The sequence below is a fragment of the Onychostruthus taczanowskii genome, unplaced genomic scaffold, assembly GCF_017590055.1.
Source record: "Onychostruthus taczanowskii isolate IOZ18803 unplaced genomic scaffold, ASM1759005v1 scaffold2, whole genome shotgun sequence".
Classification (NCBI taxonomy): domain Eukaryota; kingdom Metazoa; phylum Chordata; class Aves; order Passeriformes; family Passeridae; genus Onychostruthus; species Onychostruthus taczanowskii.
Genome location: NW_024499239.1, coordinates 18,885,608 through 18,904,795, shown reverse-complemented (window position 1 = coordinate 18,904,795; position 19,188 = coordinate 18,885,608). Strand labels below are relative to the sequence as shown.

Below are 19,188 nucleotides of genomic sequence, written 5' to 3'. Positions count from 1 at the left end.
TACTGCAGCGTGACTTCTGTCTGCAGCTCTCTTGCAACCCACTCTAAGTTGCAGGTGCAGACAACACAGCTAACACACAGAGATGTCCAGTGTCAGAGCAATGCAGGTGCAGGCTCCTGGCATTCCTCTGCTTGGAAGAGGAAGAGAAGAAGCACCAGATGCTCCTGCTCCTCCCTGGCCCTGTTTCTGATGAAAGTGTACTTTGAGGTAGATGCGTGAAGTCCCAGCTTGCTGCTCACAGCAAAAGCACATGACCATAAAGTCACCAAGAAAGCAAAGCACTGCTACATCATGATAATCATAAGCTCCATTCTTCTTTCCTTTGCTTTTTCTTCCCCCTCTCCTTTTTCTCTTTTCTTTCTAATTAAAAAGTCTTTATAAGATATCAGCAAGAGCAATGCAGACAGGTAGGACAAATTTTGGATTGGCAACTCACAACAATGATGCAAATCAGATCTTATGTATTCTTGTATTACACATTCCTCTCCCATGTCTGTAAATTTTAAAATCATTACTGTCTAAAAGAAAGTAGAAGTATTTCTTTCATTTCTTATTTGGAAAAAAGAAATTAAATGCTGACTGCAAGAGAGGATTTTCTGGGGGGCATGGACTATGCTTTTCTCAAAGTAACAGAAAACACATTTATACAATTTATACTTTACTGGAAGTGCCCACTAAGAACGGCCACACAAAGTGGCTTGGACCTTTATCCTAACAAGCACACAGTGTAAACTGAAACTTCATGTTCACGGAGCACAATCACACTTCATATAATACTAAAGAACTACTGATCAATCCATCAGTACAAACACAGCCCTTGGCTATAATTATTGCCAAAATCATTTTCCTGAGTAGGGATAAAGAGGTGTTTGTACAGCAGCAGCAGGCCATAAATAGACAGCATGTGTCCTTGGCAAATCCACATTCCACTCTGCTCACAAGAGCCTGCAGAACATCAGCTGACAGAGTGAGAGGCCAAAACTGGGCTATTCAGACACACTATTTCCCCTCTGTTCTTTGTGAACCTGACTGCAGGTTTTTTCACACCTGATCCCCTTTATACTCACCAAAAAAAAGTAAAACCCTATATAGTTTTTGAATTCTTTCTACAAGATGTATCAGTTGGAGTTTAGGGTTAAAGCACAGGGGTCCTTTTTAAATTAGATGCCTTGCTTGTGGCAGGTATCCCCCAATAATCATGTCACAGTGCCTTTAATAAACTATTCAGTCCTTGGGGTTTTCCCATCACAGATGGCAGCAGTGGAACTAAATTGGCAGAGGGGCTCTCCTTCCTAAGTCTTCTACCAGCTCCAAGAAAACCTGCACAGCTGGGTCCACCTACAGCAATTCTTTTTCTTGGAACACATCCCTTCAAAAATGATTGAAGCACACCGATTTTACTGCCGTTCCCTGCAGCACAGGTGACAGGAAGAAGCACAAAGCAGACTAGTTGTCTCCATTCTAATTGTGGAAGGTTTCCCAGCAACTGGTCTGTGCAGCACTGGCTACTGGAGCCCCCCAGAGCTGGCACCAGCAGAGATTTACTGCACACATGCCTGCGCAGTAGCCACGCCAGCCACTGGAATAGCAGCAGGCATCCCTTTGGAGCTCAGAGCAAATGTTCATTTCAATAAAAGTAATGTTAGAGCAAGGCTGTTTCACAGAGATTTTTACCTACAAGCAAAAGGTCTGCCTACTCAAAGCAATGCTGTACCATATTCTTCCCTGACTTGAAATACACTGCAGCCACACTCCTGGTGGCAATTTAAAGAAAAAAAAAATCTAAATCTGCTTCCTACAGAATCCAGGTATTTTGAAGTAGAAAGTATGTATATGCATGCACACACACACACACACAAATACCTTTACACATATATTTAAGTAAAATATGTAAGTTTTACATACATAAAACCTTTACAGTCTAACAAAGTTAAGGACAGAGCAGTATGAGCTGTGTAGCTCAAGACAAGTGTGAAAAAATTTAATACAGTATTGGGCAAGCCTATCTCGAAGAGCCTAAATTCCTGTGCAAGATCAGTGCTGTAACTCTCCAGGGATGGGAAGGGACACAGTAAATTGACCTTGGAATTAAAATAAACAGCTTGAATATGGATGCAGATAGTCAGCAAATGTTAATTGTCAGTTCACTGATGCAAAGACCTTGAGAAGCACCATCCACAGTCACTCCTCACTGACTGCCTTTCAAATGCTCTTAACAACACCTCTGTGGGTGCTGTTAAGAGCATTTGAAAGACACCTTAACAGAGGTAACAAAAGGGGGACCTGATATGCCTCAAGACTTCAGTAACACTTCAGGACAGACTTGATCAATTCAGTTCTTCTGTGACTGACTCACAAGTCAGTGATTTTTTCTTTTTTGTTTGTTTTGGTTTTGTGTTTGGTTTTTTCCCTATATATATACTAAGAGAGAACAACTAATCATGTAAATGTTTACTCAAGAAAATACAATAAAGAGTATTCTATCGAAGCAGAATTGCTGAAGGGCATGTAAACCTTCAACCTTCTGTCAAAACAGTCTTTTTTTCTAAATCTCTAATTTCTGGTACTGTTTCTCAGGATTTCTTCTTTTCAATGCAAAGTTAAACAATACCATGATATTAACATGCCTGTACCATGAGGTTGCTCAATTTTAGTTCCTCCTACATAGCAACCACCTTTTTTATAACAGCATCATATCCAACTAGCAACCCATAGTATCACAGAATACCCTGAGTTAAGTCCAGTGCCTGGTCCTGCACAGGAGCCACCTCAACAATCACATCATGTGCCTGAGAGCACTGTCTGAAAGCTGAACTCTGCCAGGCTTGGTGCTCTGACTACTTTCCTGGGGAGCCTGTGCCAGTGCCCAGCCACCCTCTGGGAAGAATAATCTTTTCCTAATATTTAATTTGAATTCCACAGCTTCATGTACTGTTACCACAGAGAAGAGATCAGTGCCTGCCCCTGCTCTTTTCCTCACAGGAAAGCCGTAACTGCAGTGAGGACTCCCCTCAGTCTCCTCTAGGCAGACCAGACCAAGTGACCTCAGCCACTCCTCACACAGCGTCCTCTTAAGGCCATTCACCATCTTGAATGCTCTCCTTTGGACACTCTAATAGTTATCCCTGTTTCTTACATTGCAGTGCCCCAAACTGCCCCCAGCACTCAAGGTGAGGCTGCCCCAGTGCAGAGCAGAGCAGGACAATCCCCTCCCTGTCCTGGCTGACAATGCTGTGCCTCATGTCCCTCAGCACAGGGCTGGCCCTCCTGGCTGCCAGGACACTGCTGATTCACATTCAACTTCCCACTGACCAGGACCCCCAGGTCCCTTTCTATAGTGCTGCTTTCCAGCATCTAATTCCCAGTCTATCTGTACATCCAGAATTGCTCCATCCCAGCTGCAGAATCTGGATAGGTTACTGGGAGATGGTATCAAAATCTTTAGTGAAGTCTAAATATATCACATCTACCCAACTAGGTAAATAACCTTGTCATAAAAGGAAATTTAGTTTGTGAAGCAAGGCTTTTACCTCGTGAACCTGTGCTGGCTGTGCTATCCTCCAGGTGTCTTTCAATATGTTCCAGAATAACCTTATGGCTCCATAATTTTACCTGTCACTGTAGTGACTCTGACAGGCCTTTTGTTTCCAGAGACACCCTTCTTGAAAATCAGGACAATGTCTGCCAGCTTCCAGACAAACTGAACCTCTCCAGATTCCCAAGGCTGTTCAAAAATCATTGAGAGAGATCTCGTGATAATATCTGCCAGCTCTTGGATGAATCCCATCAGGCCCCATAGGGCAGATAAATCCCACCAGGCTGGAGCAGCAAATCCCACAAGTTCAGGGTCGAATGGAAGTTTATCATCCTCACAGCCATGGTCTTCCAGCTCAGGGCTCTGGGACCCCCAAAGCACATCATCGTTAAAAACCGAAGTGAATACAGCATTAAATATCTCTGCCTAGTCTGTGTCCCTGCTGGTAACGTGACCATCCTCATCATGTTAAAAGCTGATGTAATTTCTGACTGCTATTGACATTATTGTCCATTAAAAATACACTAACCTGGTGATTTCAGGGTTGTCTATCCAGTTACTCTCCCACATGTTTACTACAGTCATCTTAGGCTGATGTCCCTTTTATTCAGTTGCTTTCTCCACACACAGGCTTTCACAACACTGAGGCATACAATTTCAACATCTTTCCTCTTACCACTGAACACACTTGCCTCTGCTCTTTTTCTTCCCTTCTATCTTATCCTGGTACTTTTTCTATTCTCTGTGCACAGATCTACTTCAGTTTAATATTCCCAGCCTTCAGTCACGAATTCTTTCCCATGGTATTTCTCCCATTAAATGCTGGGAGAAATGAACCTATTCATTACAACCCCCAACAATTCCCCTACACATGATGCATTAAAATTTAATCCCAGTGTAACAGCCAAGTCACAATGCCCATGTTACACCACCCTCTGTGCAAGAGGCGTAAAGAAACCATGCAAATCAAGCAAAGGCAGCACAAGAAGTCTGTTTGGAGTTGAATCAACCACTGGACATCAAAGACAACAAGAAGGATTTTCCTGCATCTGCAGGGAAAAAAAAATGACTCAGGGAGGAACATGAGCCCACTGCTGAACAGGGCAAGGAACCCAGTGATAAAGAACATGCAGACAGCTGTGGTACTCACTGCCACCTTCATCTCAGTCTTTACTGAGGCTTGCCTTTAGGAATCTCAGGTCCTCCAGATCAATGGAAAAGCCTAGTATAAGGAAACCCTACCCTAGCTGGAGTAGGATCATATTAGGGAACATTTAAATAAATTTGGCATATACAAGTGTGTGGGGAAACTGTCTAGTGTTGTTGTGAGGCCACTTTCAATTATCTTTGAAACATCCCAGTTCCTGAAGACCTGAAGTAAACAAATGTCACTCTTATCTTCAAGAGACAGGATCCAGGGAACTACAGGCTAGTCAGCTTCATCTCCATCCCTGAGAAAATAATGTAAGAAAAAGTCCTGGAGATTATTTCACAACATATTATGGGCAAAAAGGTGATTGTGAGAAGTCAGGATGGATTTATGAAAGCAAAATCATGCCCAAACAGGCTTGATAGCTTATCCAGTGAGATGACTGGCTTGGTGGAAGAGGGGAGAGGAACAGACATTGTGTATCTTGATGCTAGCAAAATTTTCAACACTGTATCCTATAAAATCCTTGCTGATGAACCAATTAAGTACAGATTAGATAGACAATGAGGTGGACTGAAAACTGGCTGGAACTGTCAAGCTCAGAAGGTTGTCATTTAGTGGCATGAAGTATAGTTTTGAGCCAATCCACTACTAGTGTACTTCAGGGTTTGATAAACATCCAATGCTTGTAAATGTCTTCATTAAGGGCCTAGATGATGGGTTAGACTGTACCCACAGCACGTTTACAGGTGATATAAAACTGGAAGGCTGGTGGCTGATGTCACTCCACAATGACCTTGAGACACTGGAGAAATGAGCCAAAAGGAGTCCCATGAAGTCCAGCAAAGGGAAATGCCAAGTCCTGCACATAGGTAGGAAGTAAGCCCAGACACAAGTTTATTTGGAAAGTCAACTGGCTGCAAAGCAGCTTTGCAGAACAGGACAGGAAGGTTCTGGTGGACACCAAGCTGGATGTAAACCAGCAATGTGCCTTTGCAGCAAAGATTGCTCACAAACTCCTGGGCTGCAAAAGAAACATCACTGCCAGCATGTCAAGGCAGCTCATCCTTCTACTCAGCACTGACAAGCCAGCTCTGGGCTTCCCAGTACAAGAGAGATGTGGATATACTGGAGCAAGTCCAGCTCACCATGAAAGTGATGAAAGGCTTGGACATGTGACACAGAGGGAGCGGCTGAGCAGGCTGGTACTGCTCAGCTGGGAGAAGAGATGGCTTGGCCCTAAATACCTAAAATCACTTGATAGGAGGATGAAAACAAGACAGAAACAGTTGTATCCAGTGTATCCAGAAAAAGGACAAGAACCAACAAGCACAAAATTAAATACAGGAAATTTCATTTTAAACATAAGAAAGTAAAAAACTTGCTAACCACAAGGGTGGTTGAATACTGGAACAGAGTTGCCTGAAGAGACTGTGGAGTCTTGTTCCTTGAAGATACTCAAAACCCAACTGGACAAGGTCCTGAGCAAACTGCTCTAACTGACTGTGCTTTGAGCAGTGGGTTTAGATTAGATGATCTCTGAGGACTGTTCCAATACCTCAGAAATTCTATGATCTTCCTATGAAAATTAATGTTTTCAAATTTCAAGCTTGTATTGGACTGATTTACTTTAAATGTGTGTTTGTCTAAGGGATCAGCCACATGTTGAATGCTACCAACCAGGTCTTAAAGATCAGGATACGGCCAAAGACATTCAGATAAAATCCCATTAACACTACAAATATTTTCCAAAAGAACAGCTTATTAATCTCAAGAAAAAGATCCCAGTGTTACCACTGGGCATTTGTTCTTTTGCTTAAGGTATTTGTCAAGTACCTGAGAACAGAAGAAAGTGTCTACTATGTAAGGGCAAAGCAATTTTTCACAAAAAATCTTTCATGTCATCCCAAAACCGATAACCAAGTCTTTCTGAAAAGAGACTTTTTAACTGCCCCAAACCAAGGTCTGATAGGCATAAATGCAAATGCTCAATGTGGAGTACACAATGCCTCACTGAAATTTGGCAGAAGTGCAAATAAGATCTTTGTCTTTTTCCTCTCTAAGAAAAATGTTGTGATTATACTAGAACTTAAAGGAAAGACAGTTTCATCTAATAAAAAGACTCTAATTGCCCATCTGCTAAGTGGAATAGCTTTTCTGTAGCTTTGAGTTTTATGTTGTACGGACAAATGTTTCAATTATGCTTTTTCTGATCTGTGCAGGACAAAGTATATATTTCACATGCAAGACTGGAAATATTTTCTGAATATACAACCCAGGTACACACCTGCACGTGCAACAGACAAATTTTCTCAGGCCAGCATTATTTCAAAATAAGCTTCCAACTTGACACAAGTACAGTAATAAAGGTTAGGCAAATTATAAACATCACAGAAGTATGTGGGAATGATTGGGACTGACAACTCAAGTACTGAACAAAAAATAAAGCCACAGTCTTAGAACAATATTAAACCAGGTAAGAACATTTCCATTTCTGTCATCAACACTGACACAGAGCTGTGTGTCACACAACTTAGCAATTACTCTTTCAATGTCTTACCAATCAATTAGATAGATGTCTGGAGTTAAGTTATTTTTTTTGAAGTGGGCAAATAACTTTGGCAGATTTTCTTCAAAGAATACCTCAAATGCAGCAAAGTAAGTCAACATCTGGGAAAATATAACAGGGAGAAAACAAGCAGTTAGCTGTGTTATTAATAAGCTTAAATGTATTATCTGTTGTAGGATTAACACTCTCAAAAATAGAATCAATGAATTACATGATACTATAAAGAGCTAAGCATAAAAGGCAGCATCTGCAAGCACTAAGAATTTAATATCCACTCTATATATGATTCTCATACTACACAATGTACCATTTTCTTTGGGTCTTGGCCAGCTTCCTTTGGAAAGAAAAATACCAGCAGGAGAGAAGTTTTTGGCTGATTTCTCAAAATAATTACAACAGAATGGTGTTTTATGCTTGTGGCAGTAATTTAATATTATACTGAATAAAATCCAAGACCCAATGGAACATAATGAAATACAAAACTAAAATAATGTTAATACTCCACAGCAACAGTGAAGAGTCCAGTATATTCCAGTCATAAATCACAATTTAATACCAAAGCTATTCTAATAGTCTAATACCAATGTAATCTATACATTCTACATTTAGATAATAGGCATTTCTTTTGCAAAAATGAAGATACAAGTTTCACACAAAAAAAATCAAAGACTGGGACAAAACATTTATGCAAGAGAAACAGTTTGTAACTCTGACATTACAATCCCTGAACTTCATTGCTTTTAACACAAAGACTTTGATACTATTTTAGAATTCAAGTATTTAGTCAAATTTCATAACAGAGAACATGTTAAAAATATCTTCCAATTCAAGTAAGAGTTAAAAACAAAAGATTATTTAATCACTGTCTAATACTATAGGGAGAAAAGTTAAGCAAAGTCCTTGAATGATTCAGTAATACAAATCCCAATAAAAGCAATAAAGAAAGGCTGTGATTTCTTCAAAGTATGACTTGCAACAGCACACTTCTCCCCAAAACATCATGGCAGTAAAGGGAAAAGGGATCCTTTTGGAGACTTCTGTGTGAAATCCTTTTAAAGAATGAAAAGTTTATCTCCCAGGGTTTTTTTATGTCCTTACAGAAGTGTTTCCCATTTCCTCTGAATGAAGTGACAGATGGTGGACTACTTTCATTAACAGTGACAAATAAACACCTGAGCCTGGCAGTCAGTGTGAGGCTTTAAGTCAATCAGAGATGGATGCATGCTAGAGAAGTAAATGAAGTTACTGAAATCTCTGAAACATCAGTTACAGAGAAACAGCTTCAGGTCAAACATGGCACCAGAAATCCAGGAACCCACTTCAGAGAACTGTACCCCTGAAACAGCTTCCCAGTGTGGATTTTTAAATGCATGAAATCCAAGCACCTGTGAGACCCGTGAGTATAAAAAGGAAGCAGATAATGCATCAGACAGCCCTAATTCCAAAATAATCTGCTGGCACCACTATAAGACAATTCTACTGAAGTTCCTACTTTCAAAACTACTGCACAGGCAGGACCTTACACATAGCTGCTACAGCCATTTCTATTGATAGCAATGGGGCAGCATTGATAGCTACTGTGGGCAGCAGTACAAGTACTTATTTTGATCAAATCAACATTCAACAAGACTTTTCCTTTATGGAAAAAAAAAATTGTTTAATAAAATTAACCAACAAAAGAAGTCAAGATAAACCTGTATGAATTACTATTATTCACACAACTAATTTACGCTGGTATTATTTTTTATTAATTTACTATACAAAAAACCCAGTATTTGCTTATTAAGCTGACACAAAAAGATGAGGGTAGACTGCAGATCAGTATGTTCACACAGAAAGCAAAAATTGTCTCACTCAAGTGCCACTAGTCCCTTTGAAATATTAGATGACATTTTCCTTGTGTTGTCAAATCATGGGTTTGCTTTCATGACATTAATATTTCATGTACCACCATCTCTGCCCTCTGTAAGCACACACTTATCCCATAGTCCCTATTTGGCCAGGCCAACAGAACTGAACAGCACTATCTGAAAGAACTGCAAACCCCACTGGCTCAGCTAGAAAAATATTTATCTTTTTCTATCCAATTCAATTCCAAAACCATCTTCACAAAAACCATATTTACACACTGAATGCATGAGCATGTCCTCTTTTTCCAAGTACTGTAATGGAGATGGCTGATACTGCTCCTAGCAATGCTGTCTGCCCTGTGGCACATTTTCCCAGGGTATTTACAACAATTAAAATGAACAGGGAATTCCAGCAGGAATTCTGACAGGATTTCTAGTGTCTACTTTTTAAGCAACAACAGTGACTGTTGTCATCGTCCACTCTCTTTTTTCCTTGCATTTGAACTCTTAAGAGGCAGATCCTATTTTCACAGTGCTAAGAGGTGACAGAGAAATACAGAATGCCATATATTTTATACAAAAATACCTTTAAAGTAAATTAAAACCACATCTGAGATGTGTCTTATTTTGCTAGTGTACCTGCTGACATGGAATTTTAGAGATTCTAGTGAAAATAAGGGAATCAGCTTCCAGTGAAAACTTGAGGGGTGAGAGATTTCTTTCTCTGAAAAGCAACCTGTGGGACTCAAACACAGCTGCTACAGGAAGATATGGAAAACCTGGTTCTCCCTGCAACAGTCTGTTTTTAGCAACCTATTAGCCTATGATAAAAAGTGCTTTCAAGACACTTTCATTAAGGTGCTTTCAGCTTTCAACTGCAGTATTGTTGAAAACCACCTACAGTAATATTCTCATAACTATTCTCTGAGCATCATAAAATTGCTACTCAACAATTTCATTCACATGTCTTCTTCAAAAAGGTTGATAAGGTGATCTTTTGTTGGGTTTGACTTTTTTGAGAGATTCTGCATATCTGTGTTGGTTGTTTTTTAATATATATAAAGTGTGTTGATTTAAAATAAATTCTGATTTCTTTTCCAAGCCACTGAAATTATAAATTTTTATTTTTTTTAAACTTTTCCTACACATTATCCACAGCATGTTGATTACAGTTTTTTTTTGCACACTTACAAGGCCATGGTCCACGCGGAAAAATGCCATCTGACAGGGCTTATTTAAAAGGTTAGAAAAAGCAATGAAGGCATCTGCAGTATCCAAGTTCAAGATCAATACAGCTGCTATGAATGACATGCCCTGCACCTGAAGAAAGGAGAAGAGTTACTCTTTAGCAGTAATTCTATTATATTGCCTCATTTCATCCTCGTGCCCACTAGTATTTGATGCACTCACTGAGCTGCTGCATCTTGAGAAATGTTCAGAAAAGCAGGACTTTTTAACCCACATGTCCCTTGATATCACATGTTCAGTGCATGGAAGCTAACAATTCCCATGTTGTTTTCTTTCAAAGAGTGCCAAGTTGAACTCCTAGGATAGGCTAGGTTGACAACACTTTCAAATATACAGAATAAAGTGGGGTTGTTTTTTAACAATAAGGTGTTTCGAAGTAATCCCTTTTCTCCCAGGGATGGGTCATCTAGATCCTTATTTGAGGAAAGCTGAACTTGAACCCTAGAGACAAAGCCTGTACTTTTGTTTTTCAATAAATTACCAGCAGTTAAAAACAACTGCACTCAGTCACTTGATAAACAAAACCAATCTAAGATTATCCTCTTGTTTTACTGATATTGTTCCCTTTCTCTACAAAGTGTGTTGTGGAATTCAGGCAAACCTCTCTCACCCGGAGGGTGCAGTGCTGCCATTGTGAGTCATGTGGAGCAAGGTGTGACTGTCATTCCTGCAAACCTGAGGAACAAGCTCCTTCCCAACACAACAGGTTGCTGCTGTGCCACATGAGGCACAGCAGCTATCTGCCCTTTGTCTCATTTCCCAGCAGTCATGTTCAGCAGCTCTTGCCAAGCATTATGTGCTACCTACAAAGTAGGAACGTCCCCTCTCTACACTTGCCTTACCTAAAACTGCTCCTCAATAAAGAATAAGCCTCTCTGTATAACCCTGCTCTGCATACAGAGACTACATGAAATCCACTCAGCCCTCTCATAATCACTACTTCAAACACTATGATTGAGCTCATGTAGCTTCAATGGGCATTTCTTTAGAGAAAATCACAGTGCTAAGGCACAGAAATGACAATCACTTCAATTCAACAGCAGTCTCAGTAAGACTGGTACTAACAATAAGGACATAACTACACCTTGTCTTTGATTCCAATTTTCAAATTATGCACTTTTCAGTATAAATATGGATTTTTCCAATTACTTAACCTGTAAAAAGCTTAAATCCAGCAAAATAAATTTCTCAAGCATGTACTGGAATAGAAAAAAGCACACACAAATCCCCCTAAACCATTTAATAAAGGTCTAAAAATGACTAATTAATAAAATCCTTCATCCTCCTAAAAAATATCTCCCTCCCCACCCCTGAAAAAATAAATTCTTCACTTACATAGCCTACATCAGGTCTGTAACAAGTATAGGCTCCTAAAATACTGTGCAACGTGTCATGGTAAGGACCACCCTATAATTAAACAAAGACAGAACAATACATCTGATTATACAACAAGCATGTTAAAAAACCTTCAGTGCTACAGATGGTCTTTATTACTGCTGACGAAGTAGCAGTAATACGGATTCCCAATGTAGCTTAGAACAGCTCAGCTGAACTATTCCAAATAATTTTAGCTTTAACAGAAGGAAACAACTCTCCAAACCCCATTTATTATAAATACATACAGTTCATCCGATACACAGATTAGATATTAAATACTTATACAAGAGGAATGCAAGCCTAAGAGATTCCTTACAGCTCAGCAGCACTCTGGCAATAGTGCCAAGGAAGTAGAACAATAATGCAAACCACATAATTGTCTCTGAGACTAGAGGCAAAAGTCAACCATGAAGAAAACGGTCAAAACAACAGTATGCCACAAGACAGAGCATATTGAAAAGGACCTACACAGCTAAAAAGTATTCACATTGCTGACTATTAACAGCTGCATATCTTGCACTGAGTACTGTAAATGACTGAGAATTTCCAAAAGGAGATTTGGCCTAAAAATGTTGATTTATCACAACCTAAACCTTGTATAGGGCTGCTGAAATCTGTGCATAGAAGGACAAAATCTGATTAAACTGAGTGACTAAACCCAAAGTGGTTTGTACACTTTGGTGTGCACACCAAAACAATACAAGCTAAATCAATTTTGCCTCAAACCAAAAAAAGGCCAACCAACCCCATTTGTTTGAGATGTTATCTCTCACTGTGTATTTATAACCAGCAATGTTGATTCACTGGAACACTCACCTACATCACTTCATCAGACAGAAGCTAGCATGAACTATGTTAGATACTCAGAGTGATTACCAAACAGTTTGGGGTTCTAGTTTTCCAAAATCTATAGGAACTTTATCCTCTCAAGATGTGTGCTCCTTCAGAACTCAATGGCCTGTTCCAACCAAGGGACAGGCCAGATTATGTCAACTTAATTTCTCCAGCATGGCAAGACAAAAGTTAACATTGCTTACTTGTTGGAATATACAGAGACTAGGAAATGTTCTTGAGATATCCAGTTTTATTAACTCCAAGCTTGCTTCTCTGTCAGCTGCAGAAAATCCAGCATCTGCAAAAGCCAAAGTTACTACACTTATTACAAACATTCAGTGAACATTCGCTCTTGTTTTTATTTTCCAGCAAGGTTTACCTTTTGCACAGTTCATGTATTTTGATGTGAATGCTAGGGAATAAGGCCACAGACAGGGCAATTCCCCAGATTCAGCAGACAGGCTAAGCAGAAAGTGTGTCCTGACCACTGTAGAGCAACTCTACAGTGCCCAGTGACCCTCAATATGTTTTGAAGCAAAACGGGGAAAGATACAGGGCAAGGCAGGTCAGGCACTTTTTCTGTATCTGCTGACAAATCATTGGACAGATACAAGCCTGTTAACTTGTGACCCTCACCACCAACAAGGCTTCCCAGTGGATCCTGAGATAGCTGCCTCTGTGAAAAAGCTGTGGTGGAAGAGGGAAATCCTAAAGCAGCAGCAGGATGGATGCCTACTGTGAAAGCTTTCCTATTAGCTTCATGTTTACTGAGCCTTTGTAGATCGTGTAACTGATACTATAATGCACTCCACTTAACTGAAACAGATCCTGTACCAAGTATATTTCTATAGCATTAGTGTTCATTCTGGTATCAAGATGTCTTATTGTTTGTTCTGTATAGTTGGGAATTACCTACTGCTGTTTACTGAGCAAGCTGTCAATAGACAATGAGCATAAATCACATGAGCATCGACACTCCAGAAAATAAAGTGCAAGAGGAAGCTGGAAACATACTAGGTGCTATCTTATTTAAGATATAAACAAACTAAAGGGAACAGAGTGGGAATTTCCAAAATATTTTTCTGCTTATAAATGGCAATATGTAATGTTGTCCTTTTTTTTTTTCCTCTGTTCAGTATAATTACTTATTGAAGGCAATTTCAATCATTTGCATGTAGCTTTCTAATCTCTCAAAAACAGTCAACTCTTCCAATTAGTAAATCTCAAACTACTTCATCTGCAAAAAATAAAAACCTGCTGCTCTCTGAAACATACCAATGACTTCAGCTCAAAATTGCAATAAGGGACTAAAATGCAATTTTCTGCTCTAACCTGAGTTACAATCCCAAAACTATAGATGCAGAAAAGTATTTTAGTGTTCCAATTCCAGTGATAATCCCCAAACTACCACTTGTAGTTTTCCTGCAAATATGCATCAAATTTGTAAGACAGAACTGTACCCAGAGATTGTTTATTAAAAAACACTTGAACAAGTGTGTTTTGTATGACATCAGAATTTCATTGAGAAAAATACAGCTATTCCTTGCTTTCACGAAAAGACATTTTCTTTTTACCAGAACACAACTTTATAACTCGTTTTTTAATGTTGCTTAAAATCTCATTTTAAGGAACTAGTTTACAAAATGTCTTATTCTGTAACAGAGCAGAAATATTTTACAAAAAGCATACCTTCACATTCTACTTCAGGCCCTCCTGTGCTAAGTGATCGCCACTTCTCTTTAGCACGAGCCAGGCAAATATCATATAGTTCTGGAAAAAGAAAAACACAAAACCAAGTCCACTATTTGTACACGTTCATGCACACTAACCACCCACCATAAGGGCAATGCTGCCCTAGGCATTAAGAGCAGCAGAACTTCTACTTGGGTTACAGTTTTGAAAGATGTGTTCTACTCACCTGTAACTTCATATGAAGTGAAAAGGAAAGGCAATCTAAGCTGCATTTTACATTCAAATATTTGCTTTTTCTTGCAGAACACTGATGTTCAAAATTACTGTCTGAATGGATAATTAGGAAAGTCTAGCAAATTATGTAAGAAATACACCCAAGGTAACTAAGCAATGCACAGAAAAGCAGCACAATACAGCAGGAGTACAGGCAGTCTTCCACTTTCCATGTTGGAATTAATTACTTAAGTTAGTCTTTCAGAGCTGAATTTTTCTGTACTCAGAAGTAATAGATTATTTCTATTCTCACAAATCAAAGTACAAATCTTACCAAGGGTCTGTTAACCTCTTACAAACCTGTTGTCTTCCTTCAAACCAAAGGAAGTACACTATACACATACAGAGGCATTTCAAAATTAACAATTTTACATTTCAAAAAGAAAAAAAAAATGGAGTATTAATTCTGACCATCTCCATCCAACATCAAAGCAAGACACAGTGACACCAATACTTAGAAGCAATTCACAGCAGCAAGATTCCTAGAACAGCTACAAGATTAAAAGACGCTGTATTTTGGAACAAAACACATCAAAGCAGCACAAAAAGAGCATAACTAGATAACATTTCCTCACATCCACACCACAACACATACAAGAATGTCCCCTTGCTATTTCACTTTGTAAGAAATGTCTACAAAACAGCAGCCTCACCGTGGGTGATGTTTAACTCGTTTCCAATTGCCAAGCTCCAGACTTTGCCTCTCACGCTCGGTGGAATGCCCTGCCACCACAGCTCTCGGACTTTACGCGAACAGCACCTGCTTCAAGTGAAACAGGTTATTCCAAGAAATATTTCATTGCCAGCTGAATTGCAAATATATCCTCCTATCACTGCTGATGGGATTCAAACCAAAATGAACATCAATGGCCCAAGAAGTAAAATACAATTCCCACATACCCATTCATTAGTACTATTTTGCTTTGGACAGCCATGGAAATCTTTCTTCCTTCCAATGTAATGGCTTTATATTGACAGAAGCACAGTAATCGCACTGTGCATAATCTGCAGCCACACTTGATTAACAAAAATCATAGGGAAAAAGTAAAGAAATGGAAAGGAAGTCCACACCTATGCCACAGGCTATGCTAAAGACTGGACAGCTCCATAGAAAACTAAATACAGGAACAAGTTAGGAAAGTCTACCCTCTGCCCTCTGTCATCACCCTGCTGTGCAAAGACATGCAGCTTCCCACCTGTCTTTGCAGTTCTATGCCTCTGGAAAAATGCATAAAGATGTGACAAGGATTAACTTTTAGGTGGGAGCTTGAAAGACATTTTAACAAAAATTGAGCTTTGAAATGGATGCAGCTATGTTCAGCAATATGAGAGCCCAGAAGAAGGAACAAAATAGCACCTAAGCACTAATGAAAAGTGGTAAACCCACAATAATCCATTTATCTTTCAGCAGATTCTGAAAACTAAAATGTAAAACAGTAAACACATTGGGGATTTTCTGACTTTACAAACCAATAATGGACCTAATTTTTACAGCAACCATAACAGACGCATTTTCAAATACTAAAGACAAACATGTAAATATATAATTTGTTTAGACTTAGTTTATTACACTTCAGTTCTCCAGAAACACATTTTTCAACAAATTCTGTCTTTTATATATTCTCAGGATAACTAAATTTCATTGTTAAGTAAATTGCAGTTCTGAGTGCTGTTGGTTTATAGTTTGTGCTGTGCTGGTTGTATTTGGAGCACTGGGGGCTGCTTTTTTTAAGATGACTAGCAAAGGTCACCAAGGTACTTTATCAACTGCCTGTGCCATGTCTTTGAAGGAAATCTTCTAGCATTCAATATAAATAACTTTTTCCCCATTTCTCTTTCCTTTATTTGATTATCCCAGCATATATACAATTCTAGAATTAAAGAAGCTTCATAAACCATTCACATACCTCAATCTACACTGATATTACATTAACAGCTCAGTCAAGGAAAGCTCATTTCTGATAAATGAATGATGTTCAAGCACTATGCCTTATGCTTTTACATTCTCTACCACAGATGACTCCTCAGTGCTTCAGAGTTTGAGTATCTTGAGCTTTCATTAAAGACAAGTAATAAGACTCAGCACTGCATTCACTTCCAACCACCTTGTAGAAATAAAGATGTTGCTTATTTCTTTTGTAGCTGTTCAAGAATGATTTTCTAACAAAAGCTTCCAAGACCATTTAAATTTTTTGCTTTCTGACTTTGTAACTTCTCTTCAGGATATAGACTGCAATTTTTAATTAAAACTCAGTATAACATACTGTCTTACATAGTTTCCCAGTTGGGTAAGATTTCATTGTTCCAAGTTAAAACAGCATTGCCAATGCTGTCTTCCAGTTTACAGCGTTCTTCCAGTTGTTTCTTTCTCTTCTGGGCTTCTTTAAGCTCTGCAAAAAAGGCATTTCCTTTCTAAGTTAATAAAACCAGAAACTAAATATTCAGTTAGTCATGGCTGTGCAATCATGTAAAGCACACTGTGTTCACCCTAAAGTACAGTGGACTGTTCAAATTCTGAAAAATTCCCAAGCACACAGCAAGCTGAGCAGTGATTGCAAATGTGAATAAAGAACAAACTGGAACTATAAGTTCCATTTACCACAGATGGGACAATGGGAATTGGATAATGTATGACTTCTTTGACTCCTAAATCTAACCACACTATTAATTTTGAATTAACACCTCAGACAGTCAACAGCCTCACCTAGTAGAACAGGTCAGAGTATTTCCTAAGAAAGCCCCACCCCTTTCATGGCAGACTCAAAACTACAGGCCAAATGAATACAAATTTTTATTTTGTTTTCATTCTTCTATTACAATTTAGATATACGGTCAAGAAATCACAAGAGCCATATTTTTGATGCTACTTCACATATGGATAATCTAAATGTTACATATACCAAATGGAAAACTTTAGTTCACTAAGAAGAAAACATACTTCATGTCTGGTTTAGATGTACTTTGCAGTTGGAATTATCACTCAGTATTTCTTCCTGCATTATCAATTACTGCTTTTTACAGTGGAAAATTTGTTAAACAAATGCAGGCACTCTCTACAGCAGGACATGGGTGTGCATCCACATGCTGTCTACACTATGAGGAGGTGCTCACCTGGCAAGCAGAACTCACTGAAAAACAGCAGTACCATGAACAAGGTCTTTGGAATGGGCACATTTTACCTGCTGGATCCACTTTAAAGCCCCACAGAAACTGTGCCTGAGCAGAACCATAGCAACTGCCTCATAATGTTTTCAGCTTTGATACAAGCTCTTTGCAAGCCTGCTGAAATGCAGGCTTTCAATTTTTCTCTAACCAACAAGAGGGTGTTTACAGTCTTTGATCTCCTGACGTCTCGACAACACATCACTCTGCAAAGCTGTTCATCTGGAGTGCCTTTAGGGAAAATGGGTTTGTCATGGTATTTATCTGGACAGAATGACATACTCCAGTTCAATGAAGACAGCACAAGGACCTGGCCCATCGCCTAACATTCATCCCAATTTCCCCAACCCACCCATCCTCCATGCAAAGAAAGAACAGGGAAACTCCTTTAGACTACACATACAGTAGCAGATATATTGAACAGGAGTCACATGAAGTTAGAACTTCACTGGTGGGAAATTATGTTCATGTATATATGTATATGATGTATATGACGTTCAAAATCACAAGAGGATACTTCTATTAGTGTGTCACTTGCATTAAGTCCTGTGTTCATATACCATTTTCACTGTTTCATGCGCTTCAAGGGTCTAGGCAGCTGGAAAAATACATTTCCAGTAGCTCCCATTGGGTGCAAAACCCAAGTCTCAATCTCCTATTATTGCAATGCTTGTTTTGAATTAGAAAACCCAGATGGTCAAAAATATCAGCCAAAAGAAACCATCACCTCTAGCTCATGTTCATGGTACAGTGTTACTAAGACACTTCTGTGAAAAATATCAGGCAAGAAATTATGAGCAAATCCTTGAGAAAGCTGTAAATTTTAATTGAGATATTATCAAATGAACATAACTGCATATATTTTCCTATGTGGAAAATTATGTGTTTAAGTACTACAGCCTGAACATGCTTCCATCATGAAACTGACAAATATCCTCAAGTTTTAAGTCCAGTCTTCACTAATTTGACCAACAATCTACTTCAATATATTGCTAAGTTTTTAAGCCCACAAATAGGTGTTACTCATTTAAGTTAAGGACTGAAAAATTATTTCCTGCTGGATTTTAGGACCATTTTCTTTTCAGTTTGTTTTCAACAAAACAAACTTTGCTCCTGTCTTGGGAGTGATTGAGAGGAAGCAGAGACCCCTCACTTTACAGAGCAACAGATTGACACAAGTGCATTCCAGGTTTAGAAATAGCCCTATACTTTTCACCTCTGAAGACAAGAAATTCCATCACCTCTTTTTTTTGCTTGAACCACCATTTCTTCGTACTGTTGCCTGTGTTTCTGAGCTTCTTCTGCTGGTTTTGCAGGAAGGTTCCTAAAAAATAATATTTACAGTTGGCATGACTGTCTAAATAAAATTCTAGACACTTCTAAATGAAAAGCACACTCTGCTTCCTGTCAAAATATCCAGTCTAAGAGCAGAACAACAGATCCTTGGAAAGAATCTTTTTTTTGCCAGAGTCAGCAGAAGGGAAGAACACTGACCAGC

General features: G+C 38.9%; 1 protein-coding gene across 3 annotated transcripts in view; it reads right to left on the bottom strand.

The window, feature by feature from the left end:
- TBC1D14 (TBC1 domain family member 14) overlaps positions 1-19,188 on the bottom strand; it is a 65,498-nt gene that overhangs the window by 7,229 nt on the left and 39,081 nt on the right. For all 3 annotated transcript variants that reach the window (XM_041402975.1, XM_041402977.1, XM_041402976.1), the window contains 8 exons: positions 18,932-19,014; positions 16,801-16,918; positions 15,182-15,288; positions 14,253-14,333; positions 12,767-12,861; positions 11,688-11,759; positions 10,296-10,424; positions 7,246-7,355 (listed from right to left, as the gene is read on the bottom strand). In XM_041402975.1, coding sequence (XP_041258909.1) covers positions 7,246-7,355; positions 10,296-10,424; positions 11,688-11,759; positions 12,767-12,861; positions 14,253-14,333; positions 15,182-15,288; positions 16,801-16,918; positions 18,932-19,014 — 795 coding nt within the window. The remainder of the gene's footprint in view (positions 1-7,245; positions 7,356-10,295; positions 10,425-11,687; positions 11,760-12,766; positions 12,862-14,252; positions 14,334-15,181; positions 15,289-16,800; positions 16,919-18,931; positions 19,015-19,188) is intronic.